Source organism: Lathyrus oleraceus, chromosome 6, assembly GCF_024323335.1.
Source record: "Lathyrus oleraceus cultivar Zhongwan6 chromosome 6, CAAS_Psat_ZW6_1.0, whole genome shotgun sequence".
NCBI lineage: Eukaryota > Viridiplantae > Streptophyta > Magnoliopsida > Fabales > Fabaceae > Lathyrus > Lathyrus oleraceus.
In genome coordinates this window covers 426,922,671-426,946,822 of record NC_066584.1, presented here as the reverse complement: position 1 = coordinate 426,946,822, position 24,152 = coordinate 426,922,671, and the positions used below count along the sequence as shown (strand labels likewise).

At 37.8% G+C, this 24,152-nt stretch overlaps 1 protein-coding gene and 1 non-coding gene across 2 annotated transcripts; one reads left to right on the top strand and one right to left on the bottom strand.

The window, feature by feature from the left end:
* Window positions 1–22,056: 22,056 nt before the first annotated feature.
* Window positions 22,057–22,163, bottom strand: LOC127099356 (small nucleolar RNA R71). Its single transcript, XR_007793868.1, has one exon. It is a non-coding gene; the product is annotated as a small nucleolar RNA R71 (small nucleolar RNA).
* Window positions 22,164–23,010: 847 nt separating this feature from the next.
* LOC127096061 (uncharacterized) lies at window positions 23,011–23,511 on the top strand. The gene has a single exon (XM_051034683.1). The coding sequence runs from the start codon at window positions 23,011–23,013 to the stop codon at window positions 23,509–23,511; it is 501 nt and encodes a 166-aa protein (XP_050890640.1).
* Window positions 23,512–24,152: the final 641 nt, after the last annotated feature.

Below are 24,152 nucleotides of genomic sequence, written 5' to 3'. Positions count from 1 at the left end.
GTTATCGCACCTTAGTGAGATTGAGTTGGGTCACTTCGAGTTGTTGTCGTCTTTATCTTCAGGAGTCGGAGGTTTATTTTTCTTGTACCAGATTTAAAGCCCTTCGTTTGGAGCAGGTTCTTATTTTATCGCTTTTATTTATTTACTTGTCTCGCTTTACTTTATTTACTTTCTGTCTACGCTTTACTTTATTTATTTTCTGCACTCGCCTTATTTTATGTATTTTTCGTCTCGCTTTACTTTATTTATTTCCCGTCTCGCTTTACTTTATTTACTTTCTGTCTACGCTTTACTTTATTTATTTTCCGCACTCGCCTAATTTTATTTATTTTCCGTCTCACTTTACTTTATTTACTTTACGCACTTTACTCGTTCTTTACGTCTCACATCTTAAAACAACTTTTCATCATGATCAATATCGTTGTGTTTGTTGGTATTACCATGTCTGGCTAAATCTTTTAAAGGTTAGAATGTAAGGATCGCGGTTAAAGAGATGTTTCACATATTGAATCTGTAGAAATACTTTAAAGGTTGTTTTGACTTTTAACTTGAGTTTTCTAAAACAAACTTGGTTAGTTTTAATTATTCAAGGAGTGTGAAAGCACCCTGGCTTAGTTAATTAGGAATTTTTATCACTTTAAGGAAAAACTATTTTTGAAACTGTTTTCGGATGCGTTGATAGATTTAAAATCAGGAAACTCCTTGGGTAAACTTTCCAAATCAAAATGACTTTTCAACTAAGTTTACGAGTCTTATTTCTTAAAAATAAGTTTACTACTTTAGCGTTCTGCGCACCTTTTATAAGTGACAATAAAAGGCCTTAATTTAAGGGTAAACTCGGTTCTTAATTCGCGAAAGCGACAGTTCTTGTTAAATAGATTCTTTTCAAGAGTAGAAAATATTGCCTCATGAGTAGTTCTATTTAGACAATCGAAACATCGCTTAACTGATGTGATATACATTCAAACCTCTCTTTATCTGCACTGCATTTATTATTTACCGTTATTTTGCAAACCCAATATCACTTTTATACCGCCTTAGATAAACACCGTAACGATAGTAATCGATAGATTGACGATTTGGTCTCTGTGGGATCGATATTCTTTTATATTACTTTGACGCGATTCGTGCACTTGCGAATTCACACGATCAATCATCCTAGCAGCAATAGCCAAATTCTGGTCTTTGATTGTTCTTCCCCTCTCTCCAAAGCTCTAATTTTCTATCTCCCTTGTGCCTTTAATTCTCTTTTCACGTACTCGTAATAAAAATCCCCTAACCTAGATTATCTCTTAGTTCATATATTTAGGTTAATCTAATTAAAATTATAATTTTCTCCCTTACTAACAATCATTCTTACTCCTTCCCCCCATCTATTTCTCTTAATTTACAAATTTAACCCAACTCTCTAATTTCTTATTTTAATTAAATAAATCTAATAAAATAGTATTATTTTAATTATTAAAATAAATTTCAATTATTCTAAACAAACTCTACTAACCTCTACTTACTCTATACAGCCCCACCTCAAGGAGACACACCTCCATCCCCCAAATTAATTCAATTATTCCATATAATAATTAAATAAAAATACAAATAAATCAATTAAAATAATAACTCAAAAATTTAAGTGTTACAACTCTCCTTCATTTAAAGAATTTTCGCCATCGAAAATTACATTAAGTAAACAAATTCTGATAGAACTCCCTCATCTGGATCTCAAGCTCTCATGTCACGTTCTCACTAGCTGGTCCTCCCAAAGCTACCTCCACCAAGGTAATCTCTTTACCACACGACTTTTTCACTTCTCGGTCTTGTATTTGTATGGGTGATACCTCAACAGTCAGGTTATCTCTCACCAACACATCATCCACTTAGATCACATGAGACAGATTTAGAATGTATCTCCTCAACTGAGACACATGAAACACATCATGAATATTAGCAACCGATGACAGTAAAACAATCTGATAGGCCCCTTCTCATATCCTCTGCAAAATCTAGTACGAACCAATGAAATATAGAGTGAGCTTTTGAGACTTCAAAGCTCAACCAACACCAGTTATTGGAGTAACTCTTAGAAACACGTGATCCCCCTCTTGGATTTCAAGTGCTTTCCTTCACTTATTATGATAGTGTATACATGCGTTTTCGACGCCATGAGATTTGGTATGCAGAATGGTTCTTTCGACAAATGACGACATGGGATAAACGGTTTGGTTGATAAGTGTTGTTCGACACTTCGACAATTCGACAAAGCCTGGAGAAAGACGTCATTTCGACGTAAAATGTAAATTTCAAATTCAAAAGAGTTGTGACGTTTGGCAGAAGACGCGTGGAAGCATCTGGCGAAAGGAAGAAAGCCATGTGTCACAGTTTTAGGATTTGTTCGTTAGTAACAGTTGTTTTATTTATATATAAATAGGGTAGTTGTTATCTAAAAAAGGTGTGAAAATTTACTTGTACGAAATTCCTGAAAATACTCAGAGTACCCGTGTGAGAGAAAAGAGTCATATTTGGAACATGTATGTGTAAACAAACACCAATTCTTTCAAAGTTATATTTTACAAAGTTTAAAGTTCTTTACAAATTCCCTTTACGTTTTCCAGTCAATTATCTTTCTGCATTTCTTCTTTCGACACTTTATGTTTCGTTAGTTATTTTTTGCCATTTATCCTACCTTGTTGAATTTACATTTATTTAAACGTTTTTAATCGACATCTTTCGACATAAAATATTTAGAGAACCAAAATGAAAGGTACAAAAGTTGTTCTAGATATCTTCAAAGTCATTTAGATCTGCACATGTCCTAGGATTTGTGTGGTTGATCCTGCAAGTAACCCAATTCTACAAGTTTTGGTTAACCAGAGGTTGTTCGCCAAAATTCACAGCGAACAAATTGGCACGCCCAGTGGGACAGTGCAGAAATCTAAAACTTAGATAATCGTTAGTCAAGGTTTTTTCTTCGTTGTATGAGACTAAGAAGCGGTAAACTAGCCGTATCTGACGTAGAAAGACCTAAAAGAACAAGAGTAAGGAAAATGGCGAATCAGCCAAATAATCCAAATAATTCTAATCCAAATGAAGCCATCCCAGTATCCAACCCTGTCCCTTCGACAGGAGGCAATGTAGGATCAGTCCCTGTGTCAAAGGCTGTACCTTCGTCAACAGGGTCAATACCAGCGGTTTCAATATCGCAAAGTGCGCCTAGTTCGTCCATTAGGGCACAACAAATGCCCGTTGGGACACCCCCTCCTATGGGAAACACTTCTAGGCCTTTTGTGACAAATTTCACCATGCCTCTGCCTGGTAGGGAACAACCATTTGGAATGCCAACTTCGGTAATGGCAAATCTACACAATTCCCCGGTAGTGTATTCTGATTCTATGGCCAATATGTCTTCACCTTTGCAAGGGTTAGGATATGGCGGAAACATGAGTAGACTAAATCAACAACCACTTTACGTGCCGCCGATAACAAATAATTCGGCGCAGGTAATTAGACAACAAATGGACGAGAGTAATCATGATATGGTCCAAATGTTGACACAACAAATGGGAGCGGTGTTTAACCCTCTAATACAAAACACCACCCAAAAAAACCAATTGTTGACAGCACAGATGACGCGCATTGATGACTTTTTTGGAGTCCCTCAAACTCGACACAGAGAACAAGTGGTTCATAACCCAGTGGTAGCGGTCCAGGAAGAGCCTACGATAAACCAAATACCGTTAGACAATCCTCAGAAAAACGTCAGAAACCAAGAGGATGTAGTCGAACAGCCTCATGTCGAAATCCCTGTTCCACAAGAGCCTAGAAGGATAGTGATTCAGAGGGGCCAAGACGCGGATGCTGTGTTACAACAACGGATACCGTATAATAATCCGCCTGTTGAAAACAATTTAGCAGCCATGGTCGAAACGATAATGGCACAAAATGGGATGAACATGGGATTACAAAGGCCTAGTTACGCTTCCCCACTGTCGAAATATATTCTGCAAGAAGAACTGCCACCAAGGTGGAAAGTTCCTAAGTTCACAAAGTTCTCAGGAGACACTAGTGAGTCCACCATAGAACATGTGGCACGTTATCTGATAGAAGCGGAGGAAATAGCCCGTAATGAAAATTTGAAAATAAAATATTTCCCTAGTTCCTTAACGAAAAACACGTTTACTTGGTTTACATCTCTACCTGCAAACTCAGTATATACGTGGACCCAACTAGAAAGGTTGTTCCATGAACAATTCTACATGGGACAAACAAAAATAAGTCTGAAAGAATTAGCCAGTGTTAAGAGAAAACACTCAGAACCAATAGATGATTATTTAAATAGGTTCAGATTGCTAAAGGCTAGATGTTTCACCCCGGTGCCAGAACATGAGTTAGTCGAAATGGCAGCAGGGAGACTAGATTATTCTATAAGGAAGAAACTAGATACCCAGTATCTGAGGGATATGGCACAATTAGCAGATAGAGTGAGACAGGTCAAAAGGTTAAGGGACGAAAAATTCAGAGCAAATAAGAATAAAAAAGAAAGGGTGGCCTACGTAGGGGTTCGCCACGATGATGAGTACGACGAAAATGAACCAAGTAACTTCGACGAACAAGAGATTGACTTAGCAGAACTAAAGCAAGGCCCACCTTATTCGTGTAAAGTACTAACTCCGTCGAGAGGAAACCCATTCGAAACCAACGATAAGTTCCCCAAAAGGACTTATACATTCGACATCCCCAAATGTGACGAAATTTTTGATCTGTTGGTTAAAGATGGTCAATTAATAAAACCACCAGGCGCTAAAGAACCGCCTATGGAACAACAGAAAAAGAGAGGTTTTTGTAAATACCATAATTTTCTGGGCCATAAAACGTCTCGTTGTTTCCTTTTCAGGGATCTCGTTCAAAATGCTATCCGTGACGGAAGGCTGAAGTTTGGTGACAAACCAAAACAACAGATGAGGATCGATTCGAATCTCATACAGCCAGTTGAAGCCCACTATGCTGAACCATCCATTGTGAACATGGTAGAGATCGAAGTTGCTCCTGATGGCAATTTGGAAATGGTGGAGGCTCCTGGAAGTTTCGACACAAATATCAACATGGTTGAGATGCTGATGATCTCGCAAACCAGAACAAAGTTGAAGTTACTGAAGGCTTCGACGACCAGAAAAGGATGGAAACTACTGAAGGTTTCGACAAGAAGGACAGTGACGATACCGTCGAAGATGTGAGTTTTCGACAAGAAGAGAATTGGGACCGCTTGGGACAGCCAAGTGGGAAGTATGATTATCTCGTGAAGTACAATGCGCCGGCAAGCTCTCAGATCGACATCAACACAATCCAACCAAGCGGTTGGGGAGATGTTCCTTCAGACAACAATGAAGAAACAGTTGAGGCAATCGAGAATTCCCCTAATACGAAAAAGAAGGTTACTGAAGACCTCATTATTGAAAACACGGCTGTTGAAGGCCTTGATCCTGATCAAACGAAGACAGGTGATGCCGCAAACTGCGTCGACACTATGGGGCCTTTCAGTGAAGAAGTCACAAAAATCAAAGCGGAAGTTGTTAATGATCCTTTGAAGCCCGTGGTCAGTGGAATTCTGCGTAGGGTAATGGAGGACCCCAAAAGAAATTGGAACAAATGTTGTTGCAAACATGGTCCTAAGAACACATCTTGGTGCTACTGCCCAGAGAAAGAGTTCGACCAAACACCAGAAGGTGTCGAAGGCGAAGAAGAGAGACTTATTAGAAAGATGAACGAATTAAGCATCGCTGACGAACGCAATATTGGGGTAAATATGGTGGAAATATCTCAGAAGGACCAGGCCGAAGTGGGCGAAGATCATCGTCGAAAGGAGCACCAAAGGCTGGCGTATCCTAAAGAGGAGGAAAATCTAATAGAATTCATCAAGAGGTGCCAAAAGATGAGGACCGGAGTGATGTTATGCCCGTGCTGCAGTGCAATCTTCGACAGGAAGGCAGCAACCAACCTGGAGGCAGTGGATAAAGCCAAGAGGAAAGAAAATTGGGGAACAATAAGATATGACCCAAGGAGAAGTGATCACCACCAGTGGAGGCATGGAGAAAGACGTCATAACACCTACAAACCATCTAACAAAGCAACGGATGACAAATGGGTTCAACCCATTAGAGATGCCCGGGGGCAGAAAAAATGGGGAAAGTTTGAGGTTCAGAGAGGCGCTTCGATGGAAGGCAAGAAGGAAGTGGAAAAACACAAGCCAAGACCGTATCCCTCAGAGAACTACAAAGGGAAAAACCCTATGTCACGATCCCAATGGAGAAGATTCCAGAGGCAGAAGAGGGCAGAAAAAGAGGCTGCAGAAAAGAGCATGAATGGAAAAGACACTGACAGCAAAGATAAAGCAGAGTCTAGTAACAATCGTCAGATAAGGAGCAGAAAAGAGGCTTCCCTCCAGATCAATCCTGACAGCATTGTCGAACCCATGGCGTCGAAAGAGAAGATGCAGGAAGATGACGAAATAACTGTCGACTTCGAATCTGACTCAGAATCATCCTTCAATGTGATCTGCAACGTGGTCTCTGTTCTCCCTAGAGATTATGATAGAGTCATGGAGGTCGAAGACGAAGAAGATGAGATGGAAGGGGAAACAATGGCACACAGGCCCGTTTGCTACTACGTGATGAATAATGGATGCTTCGAAGAGCAGAACGCTTTCTTCGAAAGACCAGATGACTCCATGAAAGCGCATTTGAAGCCTTTGTTCATAAAGGGAAAGGTGGAGAATGTTGGTGTGAACAAGATACTGGTGGATGGGGGATCAGCAGTAAATTTGATGCCCCATTTCATGCTGAAGAAGATTGGGAAAGACGATTCAGACGTGAAACCTCACAACATGGTGCTGTCGAATTATGAAGGAAAAGTGGGAACCACCATGGGCGTTATCCAGGTGAATCTGACTGTTGGAACCATAACAAGGCCAACGATGTTTATGGTCATTGCTTCAAGGGCGAACTACAATCTACTGCTTGGAAGGGAGTGGATTCATGGCGTAGGAGTCGTACCCTCTTCAATGCATCAGCGAATAGCCATATGGAGGCCAGATGGGATCGTCGAAAACATTGAGGCTGATCAAAGCTACTTCATGACAGAGACAAACAATGTCAACAGTCAAAGCTTCGACAAGAACCCGGATCACATACCTCCATGCAGTCCAGCCGAATTCGACTTAAAGGCAACAGACAATGCCTACTGCTCCATGTACCTTCATCCTACACATGGTTTCCAGTGGGATAAAGAAGTAATTGGCGAAACTTACATGTGGGGAACTACTCATATAGCGCCAACATGATGGGGAAGCGAATTTGACGATGACGAGTAAAGAATCAACGCTCGAAAAAATTACGGCTTACATAGCCGAAAACAAACTCAAAGAGGCCCTTGAGGCTGAAGTAAAATACATGGCTGTCAAAGCCAACAAAGAAAATTCCAACAAAGAATGTCCCCAAAGAGACATTGTAGAAGATCGTGATAACAACCAAATGGGCGAATGACAACACCAAAAGCTTGACGCCATTTATGACGACGAACCTCTAGGGTTCGAAAAAGATCCAGTGTCAACTAACGAGAAGATGGTGGCGCAGGATCCATTAGAAGAAATAAACTTAGGAGTGGGGGCAGAAAATAGACCAACCTACATAAGCGCAAAGGTGAACCCCCAGTTCAAGCTCGAAATAGTCCAGTTGCTGAAAGAGTTCAAAGATTGTTTCGCATGGGATTATGACGAGATGCCTGGTCTAGACAGAAGTTTAGTCGAAATGCAGTTGCCGATAATGGAAGGAAAAAAGCCAGTAAAGCAGACTCCGAGACGCTTTGCACCGGAAATTCTGTCGAAAATAAAAGAAGAGGTCGAAAGACTTCTAAAAAGCAAGTTCATCCGCACAACCAGGTATGTCAAATGGATTGCAAATATTGTTCCAGTAATTAAGAAAAATGACAAACTTAGGGTATGCATTGATTTTCGAGACTTAAACTCGGCTACCCCAAAGGATGAATATCCTATGCCAGTGGCAGAAATGCTTATAGATTCCGCAGCAGGCCATGAGTACTTAAGTATGTTAGACGGATACTCTGGCTATAATCAAATTTTTATCGCTGAGGAAGATGTTCCTAAAACGGCTTTCTGTTGTCCTGGAGCAATAGGAACGTACGAATGGGTAGTAATGCCTTTTGGTCTAAAGAACGCTGAAGCGACTTACCAACGTGCTATGAATTCCATCTTTCATGACTTTATTGAAACTTTCATGCAAGTGTACATTGACGATATTGTGATTAAGTCCGTTTCAGGAAAAAGTCATATAGATCATCTTCGACAATCATTTAAAAGGATGAGGAAGTTTGGTTTAAAAATGAATCCACTTAAATGTGCTTTTGGTGTGCAGGCGGGTGATTTCTTAGGTTTTGTGGTCCACAAGAAGGGGATCGAAATAAATGAAAACAAAGCTAAAGCCATAATGGAGGCGAAAGCGCCATCAACCAAAAAGGGGTTGCAGTCTCTGCTAGGGAAAATCAATTTTCTCAGAAGATTCATCTCCAATCTCAGTGGGAAGACGCAAGCTTTCTCTCCTCTACTTCGACTAAAGAAGGAAGACTTTGCATGGGGGCAAGAACAACAAGCGGCCTTTGACAAAATCAAAGAATACCTGGCTAGTCCCCCAATCCTAATGTCTCCTTGCAGAAAAAGAAGTATGAGATTGTACATTTCGGCATCAGACAAAACATTAGGAAGTATGTTGTGTCAACAAGATGAGAATGGCGTCGAAAGAGCCATTTATTATCTCAGTAGAGTCCTGAATGATGCCGAAACTAGATATAGTATTATAGAAAAACTATGTCTATGTGTATACTTCTCTTGTATGAAATTGAAGCATTATATAAAACCTGTTGATGTATATATTTCCTCCCATTTCGACGTAATAAAATATATGTTATCTAAATCTATTTTACATAGTCGAATTGGAAAATGGGCTTTAGCATTAACAGAATACTCCTTGAAATATCTGCCTTTAAAAGCTGTGAAAGGACAGGTGGTCGCTGATTTCATAGCCGACCACTCTATAGACGAAGATGTGGAATATGTCGAATTAGAACCTTGGAAACTGTATTTCGACGGTTCCAGTCATAGAAATGGAACTGGCGTTGGGATGTTGATTATTTCTCCTGACAGAATTCCAACAAAATTCAAGTACAAAGTTGAAAGTCTGTGTTCAAATAATGAAGCAGAATATGAAGCTTTGATCGTTGGACTTGAAATCTTGTTGAAATTGGGGGCAACAAGAGTCGAAATAATGGGCGACTCCAAATTGGTGATAAAGCAGTTGACTAAAGAGTATAAATGCGTGAAAGAAAATTTAATCATGTACTTTGTAATAGCCAATAGACTTCTCAAGGAATTCGACAATATGGTCTTCAGGCACATTCCCAGGCTGGAGAATCAAGAGGCGAATGATCTTGCTCAACTAGCATCTGGATACAAAGTGTCGAAGGAAAAGTTAGAAGAAGCTATTGAAGTCAGAGGAAAAGTCGTATCCACCAAGTTGTCCCCATCAGATCTGGAGTCAATAAGATTAGGATACGGTGACGAAGAAAATTTTAAGATATTCAACATAGATGATTCAGGAATCACAGACTGGAGAAAGCCTATCAAGAATTATCTACAAGACCCAAATCAGAAAGCAGAAAGAAAGATAAAATACAGAGCTTTGAGTTATGTACTTTTTGGAAATGAATTGTTCAAAAAGACTGCAGAAGGAGTCTTGTTGAAATGCTTAGGTGAAGACGAAGCCTACATAGCTTTGTCGAATGTACACAGTGAAGCGTGTGGCGCACACCAAGCAGGTCACAAAATGAAGTGGTTATTATTTCGACAAGGAATGTATTGGCCAACAATGCTGAAGGATTGTGTCGAATTTGCAAAAGGATGTCAGGAATGTCAAGTACATGCAGGCATACCTCATGTTCCTGCAAGTGAGTTGCATTCAATTATAAAGCCTTGGCCATTTAGAGGATGGGCTTTAGACTTGATTGGGGAAATTCGACCAGCCTCTTCAAAAGGACAAAGGTACATTTTGGTTGGGATAGACTATTTCACTAAATGGATTGAAGCTATACCATTGGTAAACGTGGATCAAGAAGCAGTCATAGATTTCATCCAAAAGTACATAATATACAGATTTGGGATACCTGAAACAATAACAACAGACCAAGGATCTGTGTTCACTGGTAAAAACATGCAGAAATTTGCACAAGAAACAGGTTTTAAACTCCTTACTTCGACACCTTACTATGCTCAAGCCAATGGGCAGGTTGAAGTAGCCAACAAGGTAGTGATAAATTTGATCAAGAAGCATGTAGGAAAAAAACCTAGAAACTGGCATAAGACTTTAGATCAAGTTTTGTGGGCCTGTCGAACGTCTCCAAAGGAAGCAACAAATTCGACTCCATTTAAGTTGACTTACGAACATGATGTAGTGTTACCAGTCGAAAAATATTTGCAGTCAGTTAGAGTGCAAAGGCATCATGAAATCCCATCAGATATATATTGGAGTATGATAATGGATGAATTAGTTGATCTAGACGAAGAAAGGTTGCGCGCGTTAGATCTAATAAGAAGACAAAAGGAGAGAGTCGAAAGGTTTTACAATAAGAAAGTAAAATTCAAGACCTTCTTAATTGGTGATCTTGTGTGGAAAGTAATCCTTCCTATGGATCGAAAGGATAAGTTAATGGGAAAGTGGTCTCCTAAGTGGGAGGGACCTTTCCAGATTTTGAAAATATTTTCAAATGGCGCGTATGAGATTGAAGAAATAGGGAAGGATGAGAGAATTCTAAAGATAAATGGCAAGTATTTGAAAAAATATAAGCCAATATTGCAGGAAGTAAAAATAATAATAGAATAATTGCAAACATAATTGTGATAAGCTTTGCCAAATAAAAATGACATTAAAGTTATTACAAAGAAAGCCTCAAAGGGCTGAAAATTGTTAAATTAATTCGACTACAAATTAATACTGGCAAAAGTTTCCTTCAATGTGGCGAATTTTTGCCTCTGAAACTGGAGTCGATGATCACAAAGACTTTTGTGAGTAGAGAGAGTGCAATCCATCCCCTGCTATTCAGTTGAGTCATTCATCCTGCTCACACCAGTGTGTTGATGCACTTTGAATAATAACCCAAGATCCTGTTGAGTCAGTCATCTGTGGAGAAGAGTTCCTACATTCTGGACTCCCACACTTTCATTTGTCTGAAGCTCTCCAAGGCCAGGGATAAGAGCTGTGAGGTTTTATCCTCACTTACCATTTCATCTGCTTCACCCTAACTCTCAATGTTAGGGTTAAGAGCTAATCACACCCTTTTCCAGTTGGTTTGTTTGTCGAGGTTGACATGACCCCTTGACTAAAACCTAACCTTGATTGAGCCAACTGATTGCATATAGTGTGTGTGCTTTCTTTATTGTGCTTGTATTTGTTTGATTATGCTGTTTAGGGTAGCTTGCTTCCTGTGCAAGTTAGGATAGAAACCTCAACCTAGGGCCATTGTGGATTACATCATAACTATTAGGCTCGAGTCAGTCTCCCTTCTAGTTTGTCATTTCCCAGTCTCTGGTTAGGTTAGAAGTTCTTTCCCTGTTAAGGGGAACTACGTCGCCCTGATCCTCATACCAGATGAGGTACGTAGGTAGGAGATGAGATGATCTCTCCGGGCGCCCTTTTTCTTTTGCAACCCCTTTTGTGTGTGTTTGGAGTCTGACATAAGTCCAGCGATTGGCAGTCAGTTTCCCGTGTCTTGTTTGTTTGTTTGGAGTCTGACATAAGTCCAGCGATTGGCAGTTGGTTTCCAGTGTGTGTTTGTTGGTTCGGAGTCTGATGTAAGTCCAGCGATTGGCATTCGGTTTCCATGTTTGCCTGTTTGTGTGGAGTCTGACGTAAGTCCAGCGATTGGCAGTCAGTTTCCTGTGTGGTTTTGTTTGGCGTGCGTTAGCCGAGCTACGAGTGCTCTGATTCTTCTCCTGTCAGAGAAGATACGTATGCATAGGATGCGATATCCTAGCGAGCACGTTTCCCCTGTCCCGAACTACGTCGATTCTGATGTCTGTGTTTGATAGACTACGTAGGCCCAGGATGCGATATCCTGCCGAGTTCCGTTTCTTTTGTCTTTCTGTGTTAAGTCGAATTGGAATGAAGTGAGTCGACTTAGTAAACCTATCCACAATAACCCAAATGGTATCATAATTCTTCACTATCTTCGGCAAACCAGACATGAAGTCCATCAAAATACTATCCCACTTTCACTCAGTGATATACAACGGCTGCATTAAGCCCAACGACTTATGATGCTCAATCTTTGACTTCTGGCAAGTCAAACAAGCATACATGAACTCAGTAATCTCTTTCTTCATTCCTAGCCACCAAAACATCTTCATCAAATCTTGATACATTTATTAGCACCGATATGAATACTCAAGCCACTCCTGTGACCTTCCTCAAGAATACTTTTCTTAAGTTCGGGCAAATCTGATACACAAACTCTATCTCTGAATTTCATCACACCATTCTCGTCGATTCTGAAATCACCACCTTGACCTTGATTAATCGACACTAACCAGTCAACCAATCCTAAGTCGGTTTTTTGACATTCTCTAATCTTTTCCAGAATACCACTGGTCAGTTTCAACATGCCCAAACTCACACCGTCACGGATATTTTCACATACTAAACTAAGATCTCAGAATTGTTCAACCAACGCTAACTCTCAAACCATAAGAATCGATACATGCAACGAATTCCAACTCAGAGCATCAGGTACGACATTGGCTTTACCAGGATGGTAATTCAAACCAAAACCATAGTCCTTCAGAAATTTGATCCATCTCAATTGTTTGATATTCAACTCTTTATGATCAAATAAGTACTTCAAACTCTTAGGATCACTGAACACTTCAAATCTGGAACCAAACAGACAATGCCTCTAAATCTTGAGTACAAATAATACGAAGGCTAATTCCAGATCATGCATAGGATAATTCCTCTCATGAACCTTCAACTGTCTAGAAACGTAAGTCACAACCTATCTATTCTACATCAACATACCACCCAGTCCCATAAGAAAGAATCATAATACACAATAAAAGACTCACTCGGATTCGACAAAGTCAAAACTAGAGCAGACATCAACTTTTTCTTGAGCTCTATAAAGCTCTCTTCACACAAAGCATCCCACACATAAGCTTGACCTTTTCGATTCAACTGATTCAAAGACATCACCAACTTTGAAAAGCCTTCAATAAAAATTTTGTAGTAACCAACCAACCCTAGAAAACTTTTGATCTCAGCAACAAACTTTAGAGTTTTTCCATTGCAACATGACATCAACCTTCGATGTATCAAAAATAATTCCTCTATTCGAAATCACATGGCCTAAGAAACTCACTTCCTTCAATCATAACTCACACTTAGATAACTTTATATATAGCTTCTTATCCTTCAAGGTTTGCCATACAATTCTCATATGTTCTACATGATCTTCATCTGATTTCGAATATATCAAAATATCATCGATGTATATAACCACAAACCTACATAGATACATATAGAATATTTGATTCATGTACTCCATGAATACTCCAGGTGCGTTAGATACACCAAATAGAATCACATAATACTCGTAATAACCATACCTCGTTTTGAAAACAACCTTCAGAATATCATCTAGTTTCACTCGAATCTGATGATATTCTGACATCAAATCAACCTTGCTGAAAACATAAGCGTCAACCAACTGATCCGTCAAATCATCAATCCTTAGAAGTGGATACTTGTTCTTGATAGCCACTTTATTTAGATCGTGATGTCAAGTGTGTGAGGAAGTGAAGGCATGTGTGAGTAAGATATTTTCACGTGATTGCGTGAATATCGTTAATATCTGGTGGAATCTATATGAATGAGGTGAGAGAATTTGAGATGAGTTTGTTGTGAATTGTGAGGGAGGGAAACGAGTGATAAATCTCCTTGATTTTGTGGGATATGAGAGGAAACTGTGTATTTCTTATAAGGGGTCCTTATGCAATGTAATTCTCACTATGTAACAATTTCAAAATGCATTAAAATTCAAAGTTTAATTCATTTTGTTAATTTATTTCAATTTGCTTATTTTTATGATTTATTCTGGAATTATCTTGTGACCATGTGTTGATCATTGGTGAGATAGGAATCAAATGTTCAATTCCTACTTTATTCTTTTTTGTGATTATTTTGTTTATCCAATTTGAATTGTAAAAGAAGATGATGATGTAGAACAAGTGGTAATTTTGAATTAGTGACTAAGTTTTGTTCCTTGCCAATTCAAATCAAATTGTAAGCTATTTTGGTTAATCTTGCCTTTGTTAATTTTGAAATACCAACTCAATTTAAAAAAACTCATAACATAACATCCAAGTTGATTTGATTATCCTTGTTGATTTCAAATCGAATTAAGCAAATGATGTGAGATTATGTGATCATGAAATTCAAAGTCAAATACCTCAACAACTTGCTTTGGCTCATTACTTTTTAAGAAAATAAACCATGTCAATATGTATTACCAACCAAATAAACCATGTCAATATGTATTACCAATCAAACCGCATTATGTTAAAACCCAAATTTTACTTATCCCACATCCAACCAAAACATCAAACCTAGTATGCCTTAACCTTACAATTACAAACGATTTTCTCTTACTCACGCTTAGGATTTCAATTTCAACCTTCTTAAATCTCTCATAGTAGTATCACACATTCTTCTCGTCTTCTTTTCCATGTAGGTTTCACCTATTCTACTATAATAAGTCATCTCTTATGTTCTTTCTTTTTCATCTTTTATGTTACTATTTTCTCTTTTAATTATATTTTTATCACACCTTTCTTCTCAATCTCGCATCTCTTATGTTCTTTTTTTCATCTTCTCTAATCTCTCATCTCATATGTTATTTTAAGTTTTATTATAATGTCTTCGATATTATTTTATGCTACTATTTATATATGTTTTTTATTCCACTTTTGTCTAATCTATTTTTTTGTATATTGAATGAAATATTTTTGTCTAAATATGATGAGTTTTGATGTTATTTAGTCATGTACGAATGACTAAATACAAAGTTATGTTGTTCTCTATAGGTGTATGTATGACATAATAAAAATATTATAAAAAACCGAACCAACCGAACCAACCCAAACCGCATTGGTTTGGTTTGGTTTTATTTCTAAAAGCCAACCGAACCAAACCAAACCGCATGCTTTTTTCTCTTGCAGTTCAGATGATTTTTATCGCCAAAACCGCTCAAACCGCACCGCGAACACCCCTAGATGGAATAATAATAGTCTTCCAAGTCAGAGGTTGACTTTGAACTTGACTTTTATTCATGATGAATGTCATGCATGAAAGACCATGAAATTGCATAAAGATATAATTTAAAGACCATGAAATGATGCAATAAGTAAATTAAATTAGGATATAATGACCTCTTATCTGAGTATGAGATGAAAGTTGAATGCCTATGGCCAGATGATATGAAAAAAGGAAGGAAAAAATCGGGGTATATGACACTAACTACTTGATTTTTCAACGTTTAACAAAAAATCTGGTAAATATAGGTTCTTTTTAAAATTTTGGTTTGTCTCACCGCATATCGATTTTTTGGAATATCTGATACACCATATTTTTTATATAGACTATCCATTTTTTTATATTTATACCGGGTATTTTATTTGTCCTACCAAATTTTTTGTCCAGACTTTTTAATAAAATTTTGGGATGAATATTATAAAAATATGTTAGGGTGCCCTATCAAACTCTGGGGATTGCAAGTAAAATTATCAATTTAATATCATGTAAATCATTTCCCCTTTTATCAAATACTATCTCCGTTTTTTATTATAAGTCACTTTTGGAAAATATTTTGCACCACAATATAAGTTTTTTTATAATATCAATGAACTATTAACGTTATTATTCCTATTATACCCTTAAATATTTTTATTCTCTCTTTTCAATGATATCAATTTGTCTTTCCAATACCATTAATGAACGACAATTTTATAAAATTCTTCATAATTTCTCTTTTTTATATCACAATTATTACATTTCTAAATACGTGTGAAAAGTCAAAAATAATTTATAATAAAAAACAGATGGAGTATTAAACTTATAAAAATATATAATACACTTAATTATATATGACAACACATAATTGGTTATTATAAATACAAAACTACCTAGACATATTATTATTATAAATGAAAAACAAATATAATCAACTTAACCATTACCAATACCAATTTTTCATACCAAAAAGAAAAAAACAATACCAATTTTTCTCATAATTTCAAAAAAAAAATCATAAATGATAATCATTAGAAGTTTAAGTGGTATGTCAAAGAGAATTAAAGAGAAGAAAATAAAATAAAGCCTCTCAATCCTTAATTTATTGATAGTCTTCCTTCTCCATTTTGATATAAATTTAGGGGTATTTATCATTGAGAAAACTCAAGTCTTGAAGTTAACCAAATCAATCTTGATGAACAAGAATCAACCTTTCGGATTGATCACGCCTCTTGTTCTTCACCCCTTACTCGGGTGATACAATCATTTCTTGGTTTGCAAGATGATTCTACTCTACACTGAGAATGAAAGAAGAAAAAAACAATTGAAAGTGAGAGAAATGAGAAATTCTGAAGGAGGAAGAAGAAGAGTGTATTGTTGTGCAAAATTACACTCTAAGTGTTTGCTACAATGTATGTTAATCACATATGTGATTTCTGAAACTACACAATGCAACTACTAAACTGAATGAATCATTATAATTGAAATAAAGCTCCTCTCTATTTATAGATGTGATTACTTGCACTCCAAGTAATCACAAAATTACTAACTCAACTAAAACTAAGAAAAGTTAATCTATTTTGACTCTGTTGACTCCTTCTACCGCAACATGCTTCGACTGCATGCTTCAGCATGCTGTATTTGATGTCAAATACAATTAATGCATACTTTGTTTAACGCATGCTATTTTGGCACAAACTAAAACACCCTTCGATGTCAGACGAATACAAACACACTATTTCTACTTCGACACAAAAAATTAAATATTTAACACACCATCTAATTCATTGTGTCAAACCTTTCTACATGCACCATTGTTCTTAATCTCTTAAACAATTCGAACAACACGACCTTTGTCATTATATATGCAATTTGATTCTCTAATCTACAATTATCCAGGCTCAACTTTCCATTCGCTACCTCCTATCTCAGGCAACAGAACCATATTTTCATGTGTTTGCTTCTTCTGCGTGCTATCAGATTCTATGCTAGGTTGAAAGTTGATATGTTGTCGATCTCCATGGTCATTGCTCTATGATTCTTCACTGTAATTTCTTCGACTAGATTCACCATCCATGTTGCTTGGCATGCACATAGTAAAGATGTTATGATTCTTCCTCGCATGTTGATAAAGCTATTATTGGTTCCTTTCTCGAACTCCATGCGACTGGCGCACCGCCTAATATGAACATATATCTTGCTGTTAATTTTCTATCTTCAGCGTCACCATACCAAATAGAGTCAGTGTAACCCACAAGATTTCTTTCCTTTCCTTAATACACTGAAGGAAACTAAATACCATAGTTAAGTGTTCCTTTGAGATACCTTAGTATCCTCTTGGTGGATACAATATAGGATACCTTTGGCTTCTACATGAATCTGCTGACCATGCCTACACAATTGGCTAAATCTGGCCTTGTGTAAAAGAGGTGTCTAAGTGATCCAATGAGTCTTCTGTACTGTGTTAGGACGACATCATTTATGCCAAGTCTTTTATCAGTCGCAATATGGGCTCAGATGGAGTCAAAGTTGAGTATTTCACATGCATATCTTCTTTGGTGCATCATCAAGCCCCTACAACTCTTATAGAATTCGATACCAAGAAAGTATGAGATATTTCCCAAGTCTGCCATTTCAAACTCCTTCCTTAAGTCATGTTTGAAATCTTCGATCTCCTTCTTGTATCTTTCTATTATCAACAGGTTGTTGACATAAATACATAGTATAAGCAGCTCACTCCTACTTCTCCTAACATACACACCATGCTTTGTCGTGCACTATTCGAACTCTTTCTCTCTTAGAAATCCATCCATTTTCTTGTTCCAAGCTCTTGGAACTTGTTTCAATCTATATCGGGTTTTATGCAGCTTGTATACTTTCCTTTCTTGGTCCTATTTCACAAACCTAATTGGTTATGTTACATACACCTCTTCGTCTAGAGGGCCATTCAGGAATGCAAATTTCACGTCCATCTGACATATCGGCCAGTTATGTTTATTGGCTAGACAAACAACCAACCTGATTGGTTTGATTCTAGCTACTGCTGCAAAGACTTCATCATTGTCGATTCCTGTTTTTGAAGAAACCCCTTTACTACAAGTCTTGCCTTGTGTCAAATTACTTCACCTTTTGGATACAACTTGACTTCATATACCCAGTTCACATTAATTTCCTTATTCCCTTTTGGAAATTCGACTAGTGACCAGGTACCATTGTCTTTGATGGATTTTATCTCACCCATCATAGCTTTTACCCATGTCGAGTCTTTCAATGCTTTAGCTGCATCAATTGGCTTAATACCTGCATACAAGGAATAATGTAATAACTCACCTTCATTATAGATCACATCATCTGATGTGATTACACATTCCTGCAACCTTGCAGGCATGTTTCTCGTTCTCCGAGGTCTGTTTGTACTAGCTTGACCTTCGACATCTTCTTGTCAAACTTCTCTAACAACTTCACTAGCTGATTCATCATATAGGATTCTCATTGAATCCTTCTTGATGTTATCAGTCCAATACCACTCCTTGAGCTTGTCTATAATCATATCCCTATTGATCACGACTTTCTTGGTCATTGGGTCGAACAGTTTGTATCCACGAGTTGAATGATATCCCACTAGGATCATCTTATTTGACTTATCATCCAGCTTTCTTCTCAGATGGTCTGACACATGTCTCTGTGATATGGATACAAACACCTTCAAGTGGTTTAAACTAGGTTTTACACCATACCAACATTCTCTTGGAGTGACACCTTCATGCCTCTTGGTCAGACATCTATTTAGTATGTATGTTGAAATCCACACGGCCTCACCCCATAACTCATATGGGAGATGCTTTCTTTTAACATACTTCTCACCATATTCATAATGGTTATGTTCTTTCTTAGAGTAGTACCATTTGTTGAGGAGTGTATGGTTGCACCATCTCATGCACAATTCCTTCTTTTTTACATAGTATGTTGATATCTTTTGACACATACTATCCACCTCCATCAGTCCTCAGAACCTTAATCTTGTGACCACTTTGTCTTTCGAACATTTCTTTGAAATTGGTGAAACAACCGATCACATCACTTTTCTTCTTAATTAAGTAGGTCCACAACTTTCTGCTGTAATCATCAATAAATGTAACAAAACACTTGTTACCCCCAAGTGAATTTACTTGGAGAGGACCACACACATCTGAGTAGATTATGTCAATAGTGGATTTCACTTGCTTCTTGCATCCTTACTGAAGCTATTCTTGTGTTTCTTTTATTGAACACATTCTTCACATACTTCTTATGGAATATGGATTTCTGGTAGACATGAAACCATATTCTTCCTCTTTAAATTAGTGATGTCATTAGATTCAAGTGATCAAGTCTATAATTCCATAACCATTCATCTTTGCTAGTTGTAGTCATCAGACACTTGTGTTCCATCACATCAAGTTCAATCATAAAAGTTCTTTTCTAAGACATAGGAGCCTTCAATATTAACCTGCTGATAACACTGAAACACACTGCATATTTGACTCGGATTGCACATGCTTATTAGGTTTTTATTGTCATTTTCTTGTGTTATGTTTTCCTTTTGTCCTATTTTTAAATATTTAGCCCTACAAGAGCCTTCTGTGAAGAAATTTAGCCAAATGAGCAATAAATCGAAGTTTTTGTAGAAATTTGTTCACATGGCGTCCAGCATGGCGGCCGCCAATGAGGGTGCCATGACATGTAAGCTGTCAACCGGTGGTAACTGCCACGTTTTCCATGATCTTTCCATGTTGTACACATGGTGGGCGCCTTGGTGGGGATGGCGGGCACCACCTTTGTTGGCACGACCCCACTAAGGGAAGTTGGAGGACATTTTTGTCTTTGGGTAGATTTTTAGGACTTCTATAAATAGGTGTTTTCACTTCACGAAAAGGCATCCAACTTAGTTTACAACACTAAGCCTAAATTTAACCATTGTAAAAGCGATAATCCGTCAGATCGGGGGGTTATCTCAATTGTGTTATAGTTAGGTTGTAGCACTGTACAAATAATCTTTCCGCCATTTTACTTTCCAGTCAAGTTTTATTTTCAAGTGTACCAGATTAAAGTCTCTGATTTGGAGCAGGTTTCTTATTCAAGTTATTCGCATTTACGTTTTATCTTTCTTGCATGCTTTAATTTATTTATTTGCCTGTCTCGCCTTTACATACTCGCTTATTTAACTTGCACATTTTATTTACTCTCCCTTTTTAAATATGATTTATTCTGCTATGTTGTCGCTTATTTTCATGTTTGGCTAAATCTTTAAAGGTTAGGATGTAAGGATCATCGTTAAGATGATACTCCATTATTTGTATCGATAGAAATGCTTTAGGGGATGTTTTGATTTTGACACAAGTTTCCAGTGCTTATTTTGTTCGGTAACTATGAAAGTAGAGTCGAAGTATAGTTGGGTAAGATCGAAAGCCGTCCAACTCTTAAAGATAAACTTGGTTATTTTTAACTGATCAAAAGTAGCGAAATCACTTTGTCCGGTTAATTGGGAATTCTTAACACTATTAGAAAACAATTTTGAAACTATTTTCGGACGCGTTTGTAGGTTTAAAATCCGGATCCTTGAGCGAAATTCATGGATCCCTTTTAAGTTAAACTTTCCAAATCAAAATCACTTTTTAACTAAGTCAAGGATTTAATTTCTTAAAAATAGGTTTACTACTTTAACATGAAAAGCACCCTTCATCTGTGACAATGGAGGGCATTAATTAGAGAGTAAACTTGGTTCTGAATACGCGAAAGTGACGGTTCCTGTTAAATTGATTCTTCTCTAAGTAGAAAATATTGCCCCATAAGTATATATGTTTAGAAACAATTGGAGTATTTCCTAACTGATGTGAGTTACATCTGAGCCTGCATTTTATCTGAATTTATTTACTGCGTCACTCTCACTTCAATATACTTGAACCTACTTATTTGACTATCTTAGATATGCATCGTAACAATAGAAATAGATATATTGAAAATTTGGTCTCTGTAGGAACGATAATATTTTTTATTACTTTGACGTGTTCCGTATACTTGCGGATAGCATATTTCACAACACCCATCAAGTTTTTGGCGTCGTAGCCGGGGACCAATTACGTCAAATTTTCGTACCCTATTGTTACACCGTCTAGACTAAGGCCCTATTAGCCGGTAAATGCGAAAAACTCGCAGTACCGAAAATTTAGAAGATCCAATAGCTGAACCAGAGCGATACGCTCGCGCACGTCGTTTGCTCCAAAGAATTAGGAGAGCAATGGCCGAAGATCATAACCGAAGACCACTTAAGGAATTTCCCCAACCTTCTAACGAAGAACCTAGTTCTAGTATAGTAAACCCGACTATTCTTTCTAATAATTTCGAATTAAAACCCTCATTATTACAACTAGTACAACAAAATCAATACGCGGGTCTCGCTACAGAGAACCCAAATCAGCATTAAAAAGTTTTTATCCAACTAACTGATACATTCAAGACCAACGATGCTTCACCTGAGGCAATTTGTCTAAGACTATTCCCGTTTTCCCTCAGAGATAGAGCACGGTCTTGGTTAGATTCCCTTCCGGATAACTCAATAACTACTTGGGAAGACCTCAGGAGAGTGTTCCTTGCAAGATATTTTCCCCTAAGTAAGATTGTTGTCCTTCGAAACCAAATAACCTAATTCACTCAAAATTAGGGTGAGACACTTTTTGAAGCTTGGGAAAGATATAAAGTACTACTAAGAGCTTATCCACACCATGGCCTAGAACAACGGCTGATTATTCACACCTTCTATAATGGACTTCACTATAACACAAAGATGCCCATCGACGCTGCCGCCAGTGGTGCTCTGATGAACAAACCTTACCCCGACGCTTGCGCTCTCATTGAAGGTATGGCACAAAACCATTACCAATGGGAGTCGGAACGAACATCAGTGGAGAAAAGGGAGACCAAGTGAGGAATACATGAGGTCAATTGTATGGACATGATGAAAGCTAAAATGGATGGTTTAGCCTTGAAGGTCGAACACATGTTTGCAAGTCCTACAGCCGTAGTAGTTGTAGATTGTGAAATCTGTGGAACCAAAGGACATCTTGCACCAGAATGCAATCTGTTAACTGAATCAAACTCAGACCAGATCAATTATGCCCAAGGAAACCCGTTTTCAAACACTTACAACCCGGGATGGAGGAATCATCCAAACTTCTCTTATAAAAACAATAACCCTATTCAAAACTTTACCCCTCAAAGACCACCAGGTTTTCAAGCTCAAAGACAAATCCAACCTATGCAAGTCGTTCCTCAAAAGCCGAACCTAGAGAAAATCATGGAAAGCTTCATTTCGGCCCAGACTCAGCAAAACAAAGAGTTCCGAAACCAAGATATTCACATAAATGAACTTATCACACAACTAGGAACTAAGGTTGATTCGATGATCACTCACAATAAGATGCTTGAAACCTAAATCTCACAAATAACACAACAACAAGCCCCTCATACCACACCTGAAGGGCCATTTCATGGACAACCTCAACCAAACCCCCGAGGGCAAGCTAATGTTGTTACCCTACGAAGTGGGACCACCTATGACGAACCTGTAAAACGAGTCATGAGTGAACAAAAGGATTCTAAGAAAAACGCTGTGTTTATAGATGAAGTAGACGAAGTAGAGAGACAAAAAGACCAGAAAGTGAAAGATAAGGGAGAAGATAAAGATAAAGTTTATGTTCCACCCTCTCCTTATAAACCACCAATTCCATTTCCACAAAGACTTAAACAGACAAAAATTGATAACCAATATAAAAAGTTTATAAAAGTGATCGAGAAACTCCACGTAGAAATCCCTTTCACCGAAGCCATCACCCAGATACCATCTTATGCTAAATTCCTTAAGGACATCTTGACCAACAAACGTAGGCTGGATGATCCCAAACCTTTAGAATGCAACTCCATTACTGAGAACAAACTTGCTAAGAAGGAGAAAGATCTCGGGAGCTTTCCCATACCTTGTATTTTAGGGAATCATGTTATAGATAAAGCGTTCCTAGACTTGGAAGCAAGCGTAAGCCTGATGCCTTTAGTAGTTTGTAGAAGGCTAAACCTAGGATAATTACAATCGACTAAGATGTCTCTTCAATTAGCCGATAGATCTGTGAAATATCCATTAGGCATATTAGAATACATTCCAGTTACAATCGGACAACTTTATATCCCAACAGATTTCATGGTAATGGACATTAAAGAAGACGATGAAATCCCGATCCTCCTTGATAAACCCTTCTTATCAACTGCAGGAGCCATAATAGATGTTAAAAGAGGAAAACTAACTTTCGAAGTGGGTGATGAAAAGATAGAATTTATACTTTCCAAATTCCTAATGGCACTAGTCATAGAAGACTCTTGTTATGCCATCGATATCATTGATGAATGCATAAGGGAGCTAGATCAAGAAAGACTTCCTGAGACAATGAAATATTCCTCGAATTCCATAAGAGAAGACGACGGATTTAGACTAGAGCCTCACATGGATGACAACCTTTATGAATGCTTAACACTTACCCCGAACCATATGCCATGTCCTAAGAAACCATCTATAAAGCTTAAGGAACTACCCAAGAATCTAAGATATGACTTTTTAGATCAAGAACAAATCGCCCAGTTATAATAAGCGCCACCTTGAATAGAGATGAAACAAACCAACTTTTAGATATCTTGCGAAAGTATCCCGCAGCTTTAGGATATAACATATCT